Genomic DNA, 14,781 nt, shown 5'->3' on the forward strand with positions numbered 1-14,781 from the left:
ATTGTGTTGGAAGTCCTAGCTAAAGCAATTAGACAAGAGAAGGAAATCAGGGGTATCCAAATAGGAAAAGAAGAAGTTAAGTTATCCCTCTTTGTTGACGATATGATTTTATATCTTGAAAATCCAAAAGAATCTGTCAAAAACCTACTTGCACTGATAAAGGATTTTGGCACAGTCTCAGGGTACAAAATAAATGTGGAAAAGACAGTTGCATTCTTATACACCAACAACAAGTAGGCAGAGAACCAAATAACAAGCATAATCCCATTCACAGTAGCCACACAAAAAAATGAAATACCTCAGCATCTTCCTAACCAGAGAAGTAAAAGACCTCTACAATGAGAACTACAAAACACTGCTCAAAGAAATCCAAGAAGACATAAACAAATGGAAAAATATTCCATGCTCATGGTTAGGAAGAATCAACATTGTTAAGATGTCTATCCTACCAAAGACAATCTACAGATTCAACACAATACCCATCAAATTACCAACATCATTCTTCTCAGGCCTGGAAATGACAATACAGAAACTCATATGGAAACATAAACGACCACCAATAGCCAAAACAATCCTTAGCAAAAGAAACAAAGCAGGAGGTATCACACTTCTAGACTTCAAAGTTTACTATAAGGCTACAATAATCAAAGAAGCCTGGTATTGGCACAAGAACAGGCATACAGACAAATGGAACAGGTTAAGAGATTCCAGATGCAAAGCCTCAATTTCTCAACCAATTGATCTTTGACAAAGCCTCCAACAACGTCCACTGGGGAGAGGAGAACCTATTCAGTAAATGGTGCTGGGAAAACTGGTTGATCACATGCAGAAGATTGAAACCCCTACCTATCACCATACACAAAGATTAACTCTAAATGTATCAAAGAACTAAAAGTAAAACCTCAAACTATAAAAATCTTATGGAAATTGGAACTGGCAACCAATTCCTGATCAAAACCCCAAGTGCCCATACCATAAGAGACAAGAAAGACAAGTGGGACCTCATTAAACTGACAAGCTTCTTCAAAGCAAAAGATCTAGGATCTACAACAAACTCAAATGCGCTGAAAGGAAAAAAACAAACAGTCCCATTAAAAAGTGAGCAAAAGACATGAATAGGCACTTCTCAAAAGAAAATATATGGGCAGCCAACAGACACATGAAAAAGTGCTCAGCCTCACTAATCAGAGAAACGCAAATCAAAACCACATTGAGATACCACCTAACACCAGTAAGAATGGTCATTATTAATAAAACAAACAACAAGAGATGCTGGCGAGGATGTGGAGAAAAAGAAATGCGTCTACACTTCTGGTGGGAATGCAAACTAGTGCAACCTCTTTGGAAGACAGTGTGACCATTTCTCAAAGAACTAGAAATTAACCTTCCGTATGATCAGCAATTCCCTTATTGGGAATATACCTGGAGGAACTCAAGTCGTTCTACCATAAAGATACCTGCACACGCATGTTTATTATAGCTCTACTCACAATAACAAAAACATGGAACCAACCATGCTGCCCATCAAAACTGGACTGGATTTTAAAAATGTGGTATATATATACACAATGGAATATTATGCAGTCATAAAGAAGGACAAACATGAACTTTGCAGCAATTTGGATGGCTTTAGAGTCTATCATACTTAGTGATCTATCGCAGAAACAAAGAAAAGAGTACTATATGTTCACACTCATAAGTGGATCTTGATCAATTATCATAGTACTGTAAGAAAGGGATTGACTGTAGCGGCAAATTGCTGGAGGGGGCGTGGGGGTGGAATTGGCAGTTGAGGAAAACTGCCAGGGGAGAGAGGGGCATACTTCATCAACAAGGACAAGGGTACCTGCATAATGAACATTTGTACACCTAACCTAAGTTGTATCCCACAACTTTAAAACAAAACAATAATAATAATAAACTATAAATAAATAAATATTTACAGAAAAAATTTAATAATCTAAAAAAACTAAATAAAGGTTTATGTAACTTAGGCTCTCAGATAAAAACAGGTCAAACTTTGAGTTCAGAGCAATAATATAAGGTATCTCTGTCCAACATAAAAATTTTGCTTTTTCTGCCATACAGAAAACAATAAAAAAAAGAGTCAAAAAAGATAACCCTGCTAAAATTCTTCCCCACCCATATTTGCTAGTCAAAGAAACCAGAATGAAAAACAAAAGATAAATTTGTTACTAAAAAAGGTTACTTAAAGATTTGTTTTTCTTATACAATTCAACCAGTCATGGCTGAAATGTAAATATTAAAAATTTAACCCTAAAGTCATTTAAAACAAACAAAGGATTATTAAAAGTTATACTGCCATGAAAATTACTTTTAAGCAGACCTTGAACAATTATCGCAATACTATAAGAGAATGATTGGCAGTGGTGGGAAACTGCTGGGAAGGGGATGGGGAAGTAGGATTGGCAGTAGTGGAGCCTGGAGAAGGGAGGACACACCTCATCAACAAGGGAACCTGCATAATGAACTTTTTTTTTTTTTTTGAGTTGGGGTCTCACTCTGTTGCCCAGACTGGAGTGCAGTGGCCGCTCCCGGCCACCACAGCCTCGACCTGCTGGGCTCCGGCGATCCTTCCGCCTCAGCCTTCCAAGTACCTGGAACTACAGGCACACACTACCACACCTGGTCAATTTTTTTTTATTTATTGTAGAGATGAGGTCTCGCCAAGTTGCCCAGGCAGGTCTCGAGCCCGCGGACTCAGGCAATCCACTCACCTCGGCCTCCCAAAGCGCGGGATTACAGGCTGAGCCACGGAGCCTGGCTGTAATGAACATTTGTATACCTAACCTTGAATTGTACCTCACATCTTTAAAATAAGAAAATTAAAAGAGAAAAAAAAATTACTGTACCCAAAATTTTGAACCACAGACGCTATTTAATTACCTTTCAGGGCAAATAGGTTAGTCATGTAAACAGGTCCTAATTTTGCAAAAAATATAATTTAGAGTCAACTGTCTTTTATAAATTGATAAGTTTATATTACTATCTCATGACCAAAATTCTAAAATAAAAGCTGTAAGATCTTTATATATGTGTGTGTATGTTGAAATGTTTATACATATGTACATATATTATGTGATATATTGTGTTTACGAGATAAAATCTTACAAGATAAAACTGTACATTTAAAAATCTCTGTAAAATTTCATTTAGTAAATGAGTGCTCATAACAAATATCAAATACATAATTTGCTCACATTACTTAAATAAATCTTCAATAAATAAGCTAATTGTAAAATTACCGATAAAACAAAAATATCTTCAAAATCATCACCATATTATTTTGCTTGGGTTTGCCAAACAGTTTTTTATATGTCTCTGCTATATGTTTTAAAGTATCAGTATTTAACACAAAGATTATAAAACTTTAAACTCAGCCTAAAGCAAAACAATCTGTGTAATTTTTAAATAAATAAGACGAATGTGGTATTATTGGTTTAATAAAAACAACTATATCTTCTGAGTTATTGATAAAATACCCATACATTTAACTTTAAGGTTCTTAATTAGACACCTAATAATCATGAGCTATAAAAATGGTTAACAAAAAAGTATCTTAAAATAATGACTAACTTTGTCTAAGACCTCAGTTTTCATAAATAATCTCGGTAACTATTAAGAAATAAATCAGGTAAATATAAATGAGATAAACACATAAATAAATGTTTCATATAATTTAAAATCTTAAAGTTATAATATGTTAAACTTAATAATAGAATCCAAATAAACTTAGCCTGAAAGGCAGTCCCTTCAAACCTCCCTTATTACACAAATGTGGCTGAAAGGATTTTAATACTGACTCCTAGTCACCAATCACCTCCACTATCAACCTAAGACCATAAGATCAACAACTAGAACAGGCACATCCTGACACAAAGAGAGCTCATCTATAATACTTTCAAAAAAGATTTTGATCAAAAGGTAGATATCTAAAAGTTGTCCAAAGCAAAATGAAGTCACTACTGTTGGGAAAAAAACACAAAATTCTGACAAATAGCACCAGGGAAGGCTATTAAGAAAGGGTTCTCACACTTCTGTGCCTAATAACAAAAAGACTGTATAAAAACCACAACCTTACATAAAAGTCATCACAACCTTACACAAAAAATACTCTACAAAGATATCTGCCCAACAACTGCCTGTCCAACCTCAAACTGGTGTCATCCTTGTTATTAATTTTTATACCAAGAATAATCATTTTAAAACAATAGCATAATCCTCCTCACTTTTTTCTTTAATAACGTTTGTTTTATTTTACCTCCTAAATACTCATATAGTTTACTATGACACACATATTCTCATGGCAATACTCTACTTCCAAATAAATTTCTTTTTGAAAGCCTCTCTGTTCTTTATTTGGGTTAACTCTTCTAAATCAAGAAAAGCTTTAATGAAATAAGTTTATTCTCTATTTTTACCTAGAATGCTTGTAGGTTTCTTGATAATGTTACTCCTGTTCTTATTTGGTTGTCCATCTTACTCCCTCAACAAAAGGAATCTTCAAAAAAAGCATGGCTTAAGATAAAGAGGGCTAGACTGTAAGGTAATAGTCCTACTATCGTGTCATAAATGAGTCCACGACAATAAACTAATCACTTAACCTAATGGAACTTATTTTTTAACTATGAATCACTTAATATAATGGAATTTTTTAAACTATGAATCAAATTATTAAATGATTTCAAAAATTCTTTCCAATTCCAAAATGCTACTTTTAAGGCCATAGCAGGAATCTTCATTCTACATATCAGTGAAGTAAAATAAAACGTGGACAGGGATTGACAGTTTGACTACCTGAAGACGGTACTAGAGAAATAAGCTGCATTTATTTGTAAAAACTGATGGGTAACACTAAACTATCATTATGGTAGAAAAATAACCTTTAGAAAAAATAACAAACTCTTTAACATGTTAAAAACAACATGTTATTAACTATCTGGCACTAATGTATGGGTAATTTCTGACTTTTCTACATATGCAGAGAAACTTAAAATATGAGTATGGCAATTCTAATTTTTTAATCTAGTATTTCATTTGTAATTTAAAATTTCACTATCAATTGTTATCCTAACAACTAAGTCTGTAAGGTACTAAAGAGTATACTGTGTCAGATGCATGCTAGAAAAAATGCTGATTTTCCAGGAAGAAAAGATCTTTTCAAATTACTGATTTTCCCCAATAGCTTTCTAGTATTAGATATAAGGTGACAGATGCTTCATAGCAAATTAACAGTGTAACACTGATAATTCTTCAGATTTTATTTTCCTTTCTTTTCCAGTAAATTTTAGGACTAATTAAGATGTTGATTTTCATTAGGTAATGAAATGGCCTAATATCCTTAAAGATAAAAATTTGCTGCATCTATAAGAACAAATACTTTTAATAATGTTTCATTTTACTACTAAAGAATACTTTTTAAAAATGCACCAACCAACTAGTGATTATTCATATTTTAGCTTGGGAAAGCAGCTTGTATACTTCTGACCTACTTTACTATATATGAAGTCAATCTCTTTTTAAAAAAAAAACATTGTGCCAAGTTTTCTCATATGCCATTTCTCTCAGCTTTCTCCATACTAAACATCAGGCTATAGAATCTCATTTAAGTTTCACTAACCCTCCTTAATAACTTCCTTCTAAATCTTTTGGTTTCATATTTGAAAAAAAGTATATACAAGCACGTGTGTGTATACAATTATAGAAACAGAAAAATATGAAAGCTAGCAGTTGAGCATTTAAAATTTTTAGCCATGAATGGTGCCAATCATATAATAGAGGTCTGAAAGAATGACTCCAATAATCAGATAATAAAACACTGATGACAATTTTTTTCAAATGCTGTCAACAGGTAAGGTAGACAAGAAAGTCAAAAATAAAATTTTTCTGGGACTGGCTACTTTTGCATTCAATATCCGGTTATAAGCTGAAAAGGTGTGGAAAGTTAAATGAAATTTTAAACCAATTAGATATACAAGAAGTTTAAGTCAAACCTACAAAAAACAGAATGTACTATATAAGTGGTTACATGATAGAGGAACTGTATAGATGGAAGTGTTTAGGGGTGTTAAAAATCAGAAATCAAATGGTATTAGAGTTTAATGTAGTTATTTTAATGTTGGTACTATCTTAATAATTTTGTTGTCTCATTAGGTAGTTATGATAGCCTCATCTCAAATTCAACCTGTTTAAATTAAAGCAAAACCAAATGTTCATCCTCCTAATCTCTATTATGTGTAAATGCCATCTCCAGTCTTCTCATAATTTATACTACAACCCTGAACCATGCCTATCTCCCTTACCTCATCCCAGCCCCCTTACCATAGCCAATCAGTTGGTAAATCCTCTGAATTTTTCCTTCAAAATATCTCTTGTATCCAATCGTAACATTTCATTTTCATGATGGCTGCCCTAGGTCTAGTCCTTTATTCAACTACCTAACTGATCTCCAGAAGGCTTCCCCACTCTAGTGAGACTGTTCATCATCACCACTTTATTTCAGTAAAATACTGGCTCGCCATGATTTTGGTCTGGCCTTTGAGAGCTTCCATGGTCTGGCCCCAATACATTCTTTTAGTATCATCCACAATAACTCTAGACTTTCCATATCAGTTAAACTGATCCACTTGCTAACACCAACCACAACATTCTTTCCTTGATGTCCTTTCTTGATTTATTACTCACTTTACTCTGGATGTCCTACATCCACCCATTCATCACAAAGCTAAGAGACAAACAAGGGTGAATGAAATCTTACCACCTTTAAGACTAGTTCTTAACATTCCCATATCAAGTCTACTGTTCTCCTTTCCTTTCCTCTGAGATTTTAGGGCATCTCACTACACACAGGAGAGCCAGAGATGCTTCCCATAACCATGGTCATGAGCTGGTTCTTATCTCTCTATAGCTTTGCTCACATGGAACACATTCAATAAATGAATAAATGGATATGTGAGTAAATGAATCAATATATAAATGAGATTGAGATTTGGGGCAATGTAAATTTTAAGGATTCAGAATATGAGAATAACAAGTGTGTTCGAATTTTGTGTTAGATATCTCTAAATTAGGAAATATAATGATACCTCAACATTTAATATTTGAAATACTCCAGATACTCAATTTACAGCTTTTATTGGGGGAAGAGATGTTACGACTATATTGCTAGGTAGTAGCTTTTGAAAGGACATTAAAAATAGGCTGAGCTTACACCCTTAAACTTATTGCTTTAAAAATATCTATACTTTTATTAAAAATATCTTTCAAGTAAGTAAATTTGCCTTCAAAACAAGTTGCCTTAAAACTATATGCTGCATTCAGAGAATATCTCAATAATAATTTCAAAAAACTTGTCAAAGAAAATTCAGATATGTTAAACTATGCTATATGATGCATATTAATAGTTTTTAGGTAAATAGTTTCTATTTTTGTAAAGTACACAAATGTGTCAAATACCTATTCATATGACAATATATATTGTCATATGCATTGGAAAAAAATACAGTTTTAATCAGATATTATTACATTATTGCTAGAAAGCAAGCTACTTTACCATAAATGTTACATCATTTGATACAGACCTGTAAAGAAAGCATAACATGTAACATATAACCTCTATACTGTGTTAGCTCAGATAAATGGCATATTTTTATGTCTGGGATACTAAAGCACTAAAGTGTGTTTCAATAAAAAATATCAGATGGAGGTCAAATGCAGTGGCTCACGCCTGTAATCCCAACAATTTGGGAGGCGAAGTTAGAGGCTTGCTTGAGGTCAGGAATTCAAAATCAGCCTGGGCAACATGGCAAGATCTCATTGACACAAAAAAATCAAAAAATTAGCCAGTCGTGTTGGTTACTGGCATGGGGGGTTGAGGAGGAAGGATTACCCAAGTCCAGGAGGTTGAGGCTGTGGCAAACTGTGATCATGCCACTACACTGCAGTCTGGGCAACAGAGTGAGTCCCTGACTCAAAAAAAAGACAAAAAGATTACATGAAATTATTTTCATCTTTAATTTTGAGTACAAGTCAGTTGTTTACACATATAAATGCAAGTGAGCACAGCCTTTATAGTATGTGCTTTATTTTCTCACTCTGTGGGCAGAAATATTGTATGCTGAAATGGCCTCTGTATTACATAAGTTATATGAAAAAGTCAGATTTTATTAAAGAAGAAAAATGTTAGATTTTGGAAGTAGGGGAAATAGAAGGTAAAACAGATTGAGGTAAATAGCACTGACGGACGTTTGATGGTTGCTTCTCTGGTGTCTATCCCCCCTCTTTCTCCCTTCCACAAAGCTTTAGTTTCTTTTCATTTCTCTTTTTCTTTTAAAGATGTGACGGTTTTAGTTTCCATTGGTGATTGCTGTGGCTATGAAAAAGGTGACTATCCTGGTTTCAGGGCTGGTACAAACTAATCAGTGGTCATAGTCACATTCCTATCCTTGATAAGGTGTGATCTAACCCAGTAAAAAACCAAAAATTTTATGGCTTTTTTCCTAGGAAGTATATGAGTCAAAGTCGTTCATCTTTTCTTCTTCCTTTTCTTTGTTTCTCTCTCAATCTCTATCTCCATCTCTAGCTCTCCTTAGATGTAAACATGAGTGCTGAATCCTTATCCTCCCAGCTGAATAATGATCCATATAGTCCCTCATTGGGAGAGGAGCCAGCCTTAGGATGATAATGACCCCTCTAAAAACAGAATGATGGAAGAAAACTGGGGACATTATTGACATGATCAATGACCCAATGCAATATATAGTGTCTAAATCCAGTCCAAGCTCTAAACTTTTTAGTTACAGAAGTAAATGATCATTTAGGCCAATTTGAGACTCTGTTTTCAGGTACTTGCAAACAAAAGAATTGTAACAGATATTAATACAAAGACAGACAGACAGACACACACACACAAAATGACTGGGGGAAATATTTGCTATATAACAAAGTTCACAGTTCTGGGTTTTTTAATCTAAGAAAAGTCATTAAAATCAGCATTTCAACAAATTCACAGAAGCAGAAATAAAAATAAATTTCGAATAATTGGAAGCTGGATCTAAGTTTAATAAGAGAATCATGTTAAAGGTTTATTTATTTTTTTAGTTTCCTGAAGTAAAATTACTTACCTAGATGTGTACTATGTTTATATTCTATCTTGTGCTGGGGATTCTTCCTGAAAAAGGAAAGGAAAGCAAAAATAAGATCTAGTCTTCCAATAATTAAAAATTGATAAGACTTTAAACTAAACTAGAATACCGACTATTCTATGAATAAAATTAGGCCAAATAGGCTCATTATGGAAAAGCATTTGTTTTTTATTTACTGAGTGCCTATTCCATGACAGGCATATTTCTAGATGCAAAGATCACATGGTGAACAAAACAAAGTTGTTACCTCAAGAACTCAATGCCCTAGAAAGAAAAAATATATCGTATTTCAAGAATATATTATATTTCTAAAATGTCATATGTCACATACAAAGTATAATGTAAACAACTATAGAAAATATATGACACAAATATCAAATATGTGTATGTGTGTGTATATAGTGTCCAAAAATACTTCTAGGGCTCTTCTTAAATTGAAAGAAAAAAGCATGTAAGTAATTCTTCTCCAAAGAGCACCAATCATTTGTTATAAAAACACAGGAAGGTCAATTTCACTAACAAATGTGTATAATACATTCTGAAGTCAAACAGAAACTACTGGTTGAAGATCTGTTTTTGATTATATGTACTTATGATCCCATCTATTATTTTATTCATTAAACAAATGTTTGGGTACCCTACACATATAAGACGTTCTCTAGATAATGCAAAACTGTCCCAATAGCAAAAATCCAAGGCAATAGGTTCATCCTGATCTAATTGATTGGTTCACCTCTTAGGGAACTGACACAGCAGGGCTGGGCTACACTGACGATAGATATGTGCCGAGATGTACAACTTTCCAATATGCCTGTATCAGAAGTAATTATTTGTATATGACAAAGGTTCAGTTGTTTATTCATTCAGAATATGTTTCACTATATTCTGAGTCTCAGCAGGCACTGAAGATAAAATATTTAACAAGACATGCATTCTTGCCCTTAAAAAGACAGACTCTGGAGGCAGAGGCAAGACAGACATTAGATGAGCATTTTCTTCATTGAAAAATAAGACCATCTTCCGTGAGGATAAGAAATACTCCTTATAATATCTTTCAGACATAGGAACTAAGTCAAGCTTTAAACCTTCTCTTTCTCAGGAAAAAAAAAAAACTTTATTCTTATTTTTTCTTTTCAACTGAGCAAATAAGAAAATTTTTTAAAGAATCATATAACCTAGGGTTTATATTATTTAAATTTTTATGTATGTCCTCCCATTCAACTTCTTATTTCTAGATCTATTCCATTGGAGAACAATGGCCAAGTTTTCAGGAAGTGGATCTCCAGTGCCAAATCTCGTCTATGAGTACAGAACATAAATACATACTAGAGATGACCTGAGTCTCTTCCACCTACTCTGGGTGACAGATGAGCAATGTGAGCCCAACAAGGTGAGTTCTGGCCCAGGGTCTGTGCCTTCCAACTTGGATAATGACCTCATTAAGGCAGAGGTACAAGCAAAATTTTGGACTGAATTTTTTAAATATTTCTGTAATAATCAGGTGATTAAATGTTTTATTTATAAATTTCTTTGTGGGACTACTGTATTATAAAAAATGTACCTGAGTGCTCTTTTTATTATTTAAAAAAGTATATACTTTGCATTTAAAGTATGTCATAATAAAATTATACTTAAAAAAAATACTGTATTTTTCTCCTCTGTGCCTTTGACACTATTGTGATACTGGTGAACAAAGCAAATAATTTCTAATCACATAGATCCATCTGCTCTATAAATATTTATGTTTTTCTTCCCACACTGCCATTTTGTTGCATTTTTCTAGAAATGTTAATTTTTTATCTTCATCATAATTTATTGTGCAATAGGAAGAAGAGAACACACACATATAAATTAGTGAATGAAACCAAGAAAATAGAATATTACTGCTTAGAACTGTGGTAATCATGAAATCTATTGTCTAAGATAGGTTTTAACTAGTGTTACTTTCAAGAGTTTCAGCTGAAACCCTGAAATGTTTATAATGCTAACCAACAGAACTCTGCAATGAGGGAAATTTTCTCTATCTGAGTTGTTTGATACAGTAGCCACTAACTGTATGTGGCTGTAGAGCACCTGAAATGTGGGTAACAAAGCTGAGAAACTAAATGTTAAATTTTATTTAGTTGTAGTATTTTACATTTAAATGTAAATGCCACATGTTGGTAGGGGCTGTCATACTGAACAATACAATTTTAATTCAAACACCAAGAAAAGAGAGATCCTCTTTTCCCAGCCAAAATAAATTTAAAGTTAAATTCCCCCAAAGAAAAAAAATAAATACTCTCTTTCTATGGAACTGACCCTCAAAAAAAGTAAAAATGCCCAAAGTAGAAATACTATTATTGAAAGTATAAAGGTAGAGACTAAAATCAGAAAGACCCAGTTCAAATCCTGACTCAGCCACCTTTTTGCATGCTGCTGAAGCCTCAGTTTCCCCATTTGTAAAAGAGAGTAATGACAGAACTTACACCCCTATAAATCTGTTGAGAGGATTCATGAGATAACACAAAATAAATTTTTAGTTCAAGGGCTTGGTAAATGGTAAGTAAATAAGTAAGCCATTGACTCATTCATTATTAGTTCAAGAAATAGTACTTATTATATGCCAGGCCTGGTGTCAGTGACACTCATTATTGCTAATCTCTCTTTTTTTGTAACTTTTCCTACAATCTGAGCATTAAACAGTGCAAGAATACAAGTGCACAGTTAATTAGGGTCATAACTCAACAGTTTTGCGAAGTGGAAAAAAGATTCTGTACAACATTGTGCCTTTATGGTTATTAACCCAAATTTGACCTTTTGGTGAAAAATAAATTAAAACTGGAAAGAAATAAACAGAACAACGTAGATGTGATGAAGAGATCTGCAAATGAACACAGTACACTGATGATTTGTGGGAAGATCATTCTACTGAACAAGCTGACAGGGGTCATTTGTTACATTCAGTCTTTATTAAACTACAATTAAAGCTGGGCATCAGAGAAGGGGGAACAGAAAAATGGGGGGGCATGAATACCAAAGATATTCTTCATCTGTAAGCTGGAAAAAGATTACTAGTCATGTGAGTTGTTTTTAGTAACTTTTTATTTTTAAAAAATTTCACACCTATTTTTAAAAGCAGACAAGAATAGTACACTGAAATTCCATACACCCTCATCAAGATTCTTCAAGTGTTAACATTCTACCTGGTTGTCTTATTGTCATTATCTGTCTATCCATAGTCGTTCAAGATTTAAAGGCTTTTTCTCCTTCCTTAGAATATATTTGCTGCAGATACTAAACAACCCTATCTTTTCACACTTTGCTCTTGACAGCTAATTAAGCAGGATTATTGAAAAGTTAAATTTGGTCTTAATTGTTTGCTACTGGACCCTTTTTCAAAGCTACTTTAGAAACTCTCAAGTAATTAAATGTCAGGTTTTTTTGTTTTTTTGTTTTTTGTTTTTTTTGAGTTGGAGTCTCACTCTGTCGCCCAGGCTAGAGGGCAGTGGCACGCTCCCGGCCACCGCAGCCTCGACCTGCTGGACTCCGGCGACCCTTCCGCCTCAGCCTTCCGAGTAGCTGGAACTACAAGCAAGCGCTACCACGCCCAGCTAATTTTTTTATTTATGGTAGAAATGAGGTCTCGCCAAGTTGCCCAGGCGGGTCTCGAACCCGCGGGCTCAGGCAATCCACTCACCTCAGCCTCCCAAAGGCGCGGGATTACCGGCTGAACCACTGAGCCCGGCTAAATGTCAGGCTTTTAAAACAAGTATAGAAATGGAACCAAGGGGGTTAACAGAGACTCAAGTATAGTTTATGCACCACATACCAGTTAAAAGACTTCTGACATCAGCTGTGAGGCTAAAAAAGTTAAAAGGAAGACAAAGTTTTTAAAAGGGAAAGGGAAGACAGTGTCAGAAAGGAGTGGGGTACCGGTTTAACCTGAAAGTTTCAGAAGCTGGTTCCTCATTCTCTGTCATCTTGAAACAGGTCCAAGTTACACTCACATGCATCATCTACATACTCTAACCTCACAAACTACCTAGGAAAAGACAAGCCCAGCCGGGTGGTGGCTCAAGTCTGTAATCCCAGCACTTTGAGAGGCTGAAGTGAGAGGATTGCCTGAGCCCAGGGGTTTGAGACCAGCCTGGGTAACTTGGTGAGACCTTATCTCTACAATAAATCAAGAAATTAGCCAGTGTGGTGGCGCATGCCTGTAGTTCCAGCTTCTTGGAAAGTTGAGGCGGAAGGATGGCCTGCGCCCAGCAGGTCGAGGCTGCCATGGCTGTGTGTGCCACTTGCACGCCAGCCTGGGCAACAGAGTGAGACGCCAACTAAAAAAAAAAAAAAAAAAAAAAAAAAGACAAGCTATTTCAGAATAAATAAATTAGTAAGAAAAATGTTTTGCATTCGATTATTCTAAAAAGAGAGGAAAATGTAAATTCAATTTTATATTTAAAAATGGGGAAAATCTTCAGTTCCACATACAAACTTTCATCCGCCTTAGAAGGAGAAACTTGTTTCTTTGAGGCTCTTCCAATCTTTCCTAGAACAACTTGTTCTTCTCATAAAAAGATAGGTGTAAGACTGCAATGTAGACCAAAAGAAACTAGTTGAGTCAATGTTCTTCCATATTTAATTTAGACATCAAATTTCCCATTTAAAGCAAAAGAACTAATATCAATAAAACTTTGCTAGCTGTTTTGAAAATGAAGGGGAAAATATTCTTCTATGACAGGTTCAAAAGTTTCCTGTTTTGGGTATTTTCAAATAGACTTTATTATTTTGATGATAAATACAACTCACAGAATATGTGAACTTAACAAGAAAGTGAGTCCAAACAGAAAAGATATTTTATCATATGCAAAAGCACCCACTCAGAAAGAAATCTTAGATACATTTGGTTTACATAACAACTTAAGTGCTAAATTATGTATTTTAAATGCTAAATTCTTAAATTTTTCTCTCCTTAAAAGAGCCTTCATTATCTCAGCCCCAACCTTTGTTTGCAGCCATCTTTCATTTCTACTCTAGGGGAGTAGTTTTTGGCTCGTTCCTATTGTTAGGTACTTGTTCATAGCCTTTTGCCAAGCATATTCCTCTAACTCTACACCGGTAAGTTCAAATCATACCTCCTTCATAAAAGCAACTTTGATTATCACTGGGAAATAGCTCCAGAATGTACTACCACTTAGTTTTTACCACATAATTTCATGTAAGTCATTTAAATTCACAACACACAGACACATACACTTGCACACATGTATGCTTTATCTCCATCATCTGTCAAATGAGCTGCTGGAGGGCGTGAGATTTTTCTTACACCTTTTAATATTTTTCATAGCACCTACAAGACTGCCTTTCACAAGGAGGTATTTAATTGTATTTTTCATACCTCTATCTACAAGAATATAATCAACCATTTTTTCTTCAACAATTTTTAAATTAAGCTTTCACATAAGTTTTCAAAATGATGTAATATTTTATATTTTTCTATTTTTAAAATTAATTAACCTTTCAACTGAAAAATAAAAACTATATATTTATGGCATACAACATAAATGTTTTGAAATTTATATACATCTTAAAACGGCTAAATCAAATTAACAAGTGCATTACCTTACATACATTTTTG

At 34.1% G+C, this 14,781-nt stretch overlaps 1 protein-coding gene across 1 annotated transcript in view; it reads right to left on the reverse strand.

The window, feature by feature from the left end:
• LOC103255908 (aprataxin and PNK-like factor) overlaps window positions 1–14,781 on the reverse strand; it is a 56,650-nt gene that overhangs the window by 6,702 nt on the left and 35,167 nt on the right. Inside the window, exon 5 of the mRNA XM_021710205.1 lies at window positions 9,144–9,190. Within this exon, the coding sequence (XP_021565880.1) occupies window positions 9,144–9,190 (47 nt within the window). The remainder of the gene's footprint in view (window positions 1–9,143; window positions 9,191–14,781) is intronic.

The sequence above is a fragment of the Carlito syrichta genome, unplaced genomic scaffold (assembly GCF_000164805.1).
Source record: "Carlito syrichta isolate Samal-C Ts95f unplaced genomic scaffold, Tarsius_syrichta-2.0.1 Scaffold76131, whole genome shotgun sequence".
In the NCBI taxonomy this organism is placed as follows: Eukaryota; Metazoa; Chordata; class Mammalia; order Primates; family Tarsiidae; genus Carlito; species Carlito syrichta.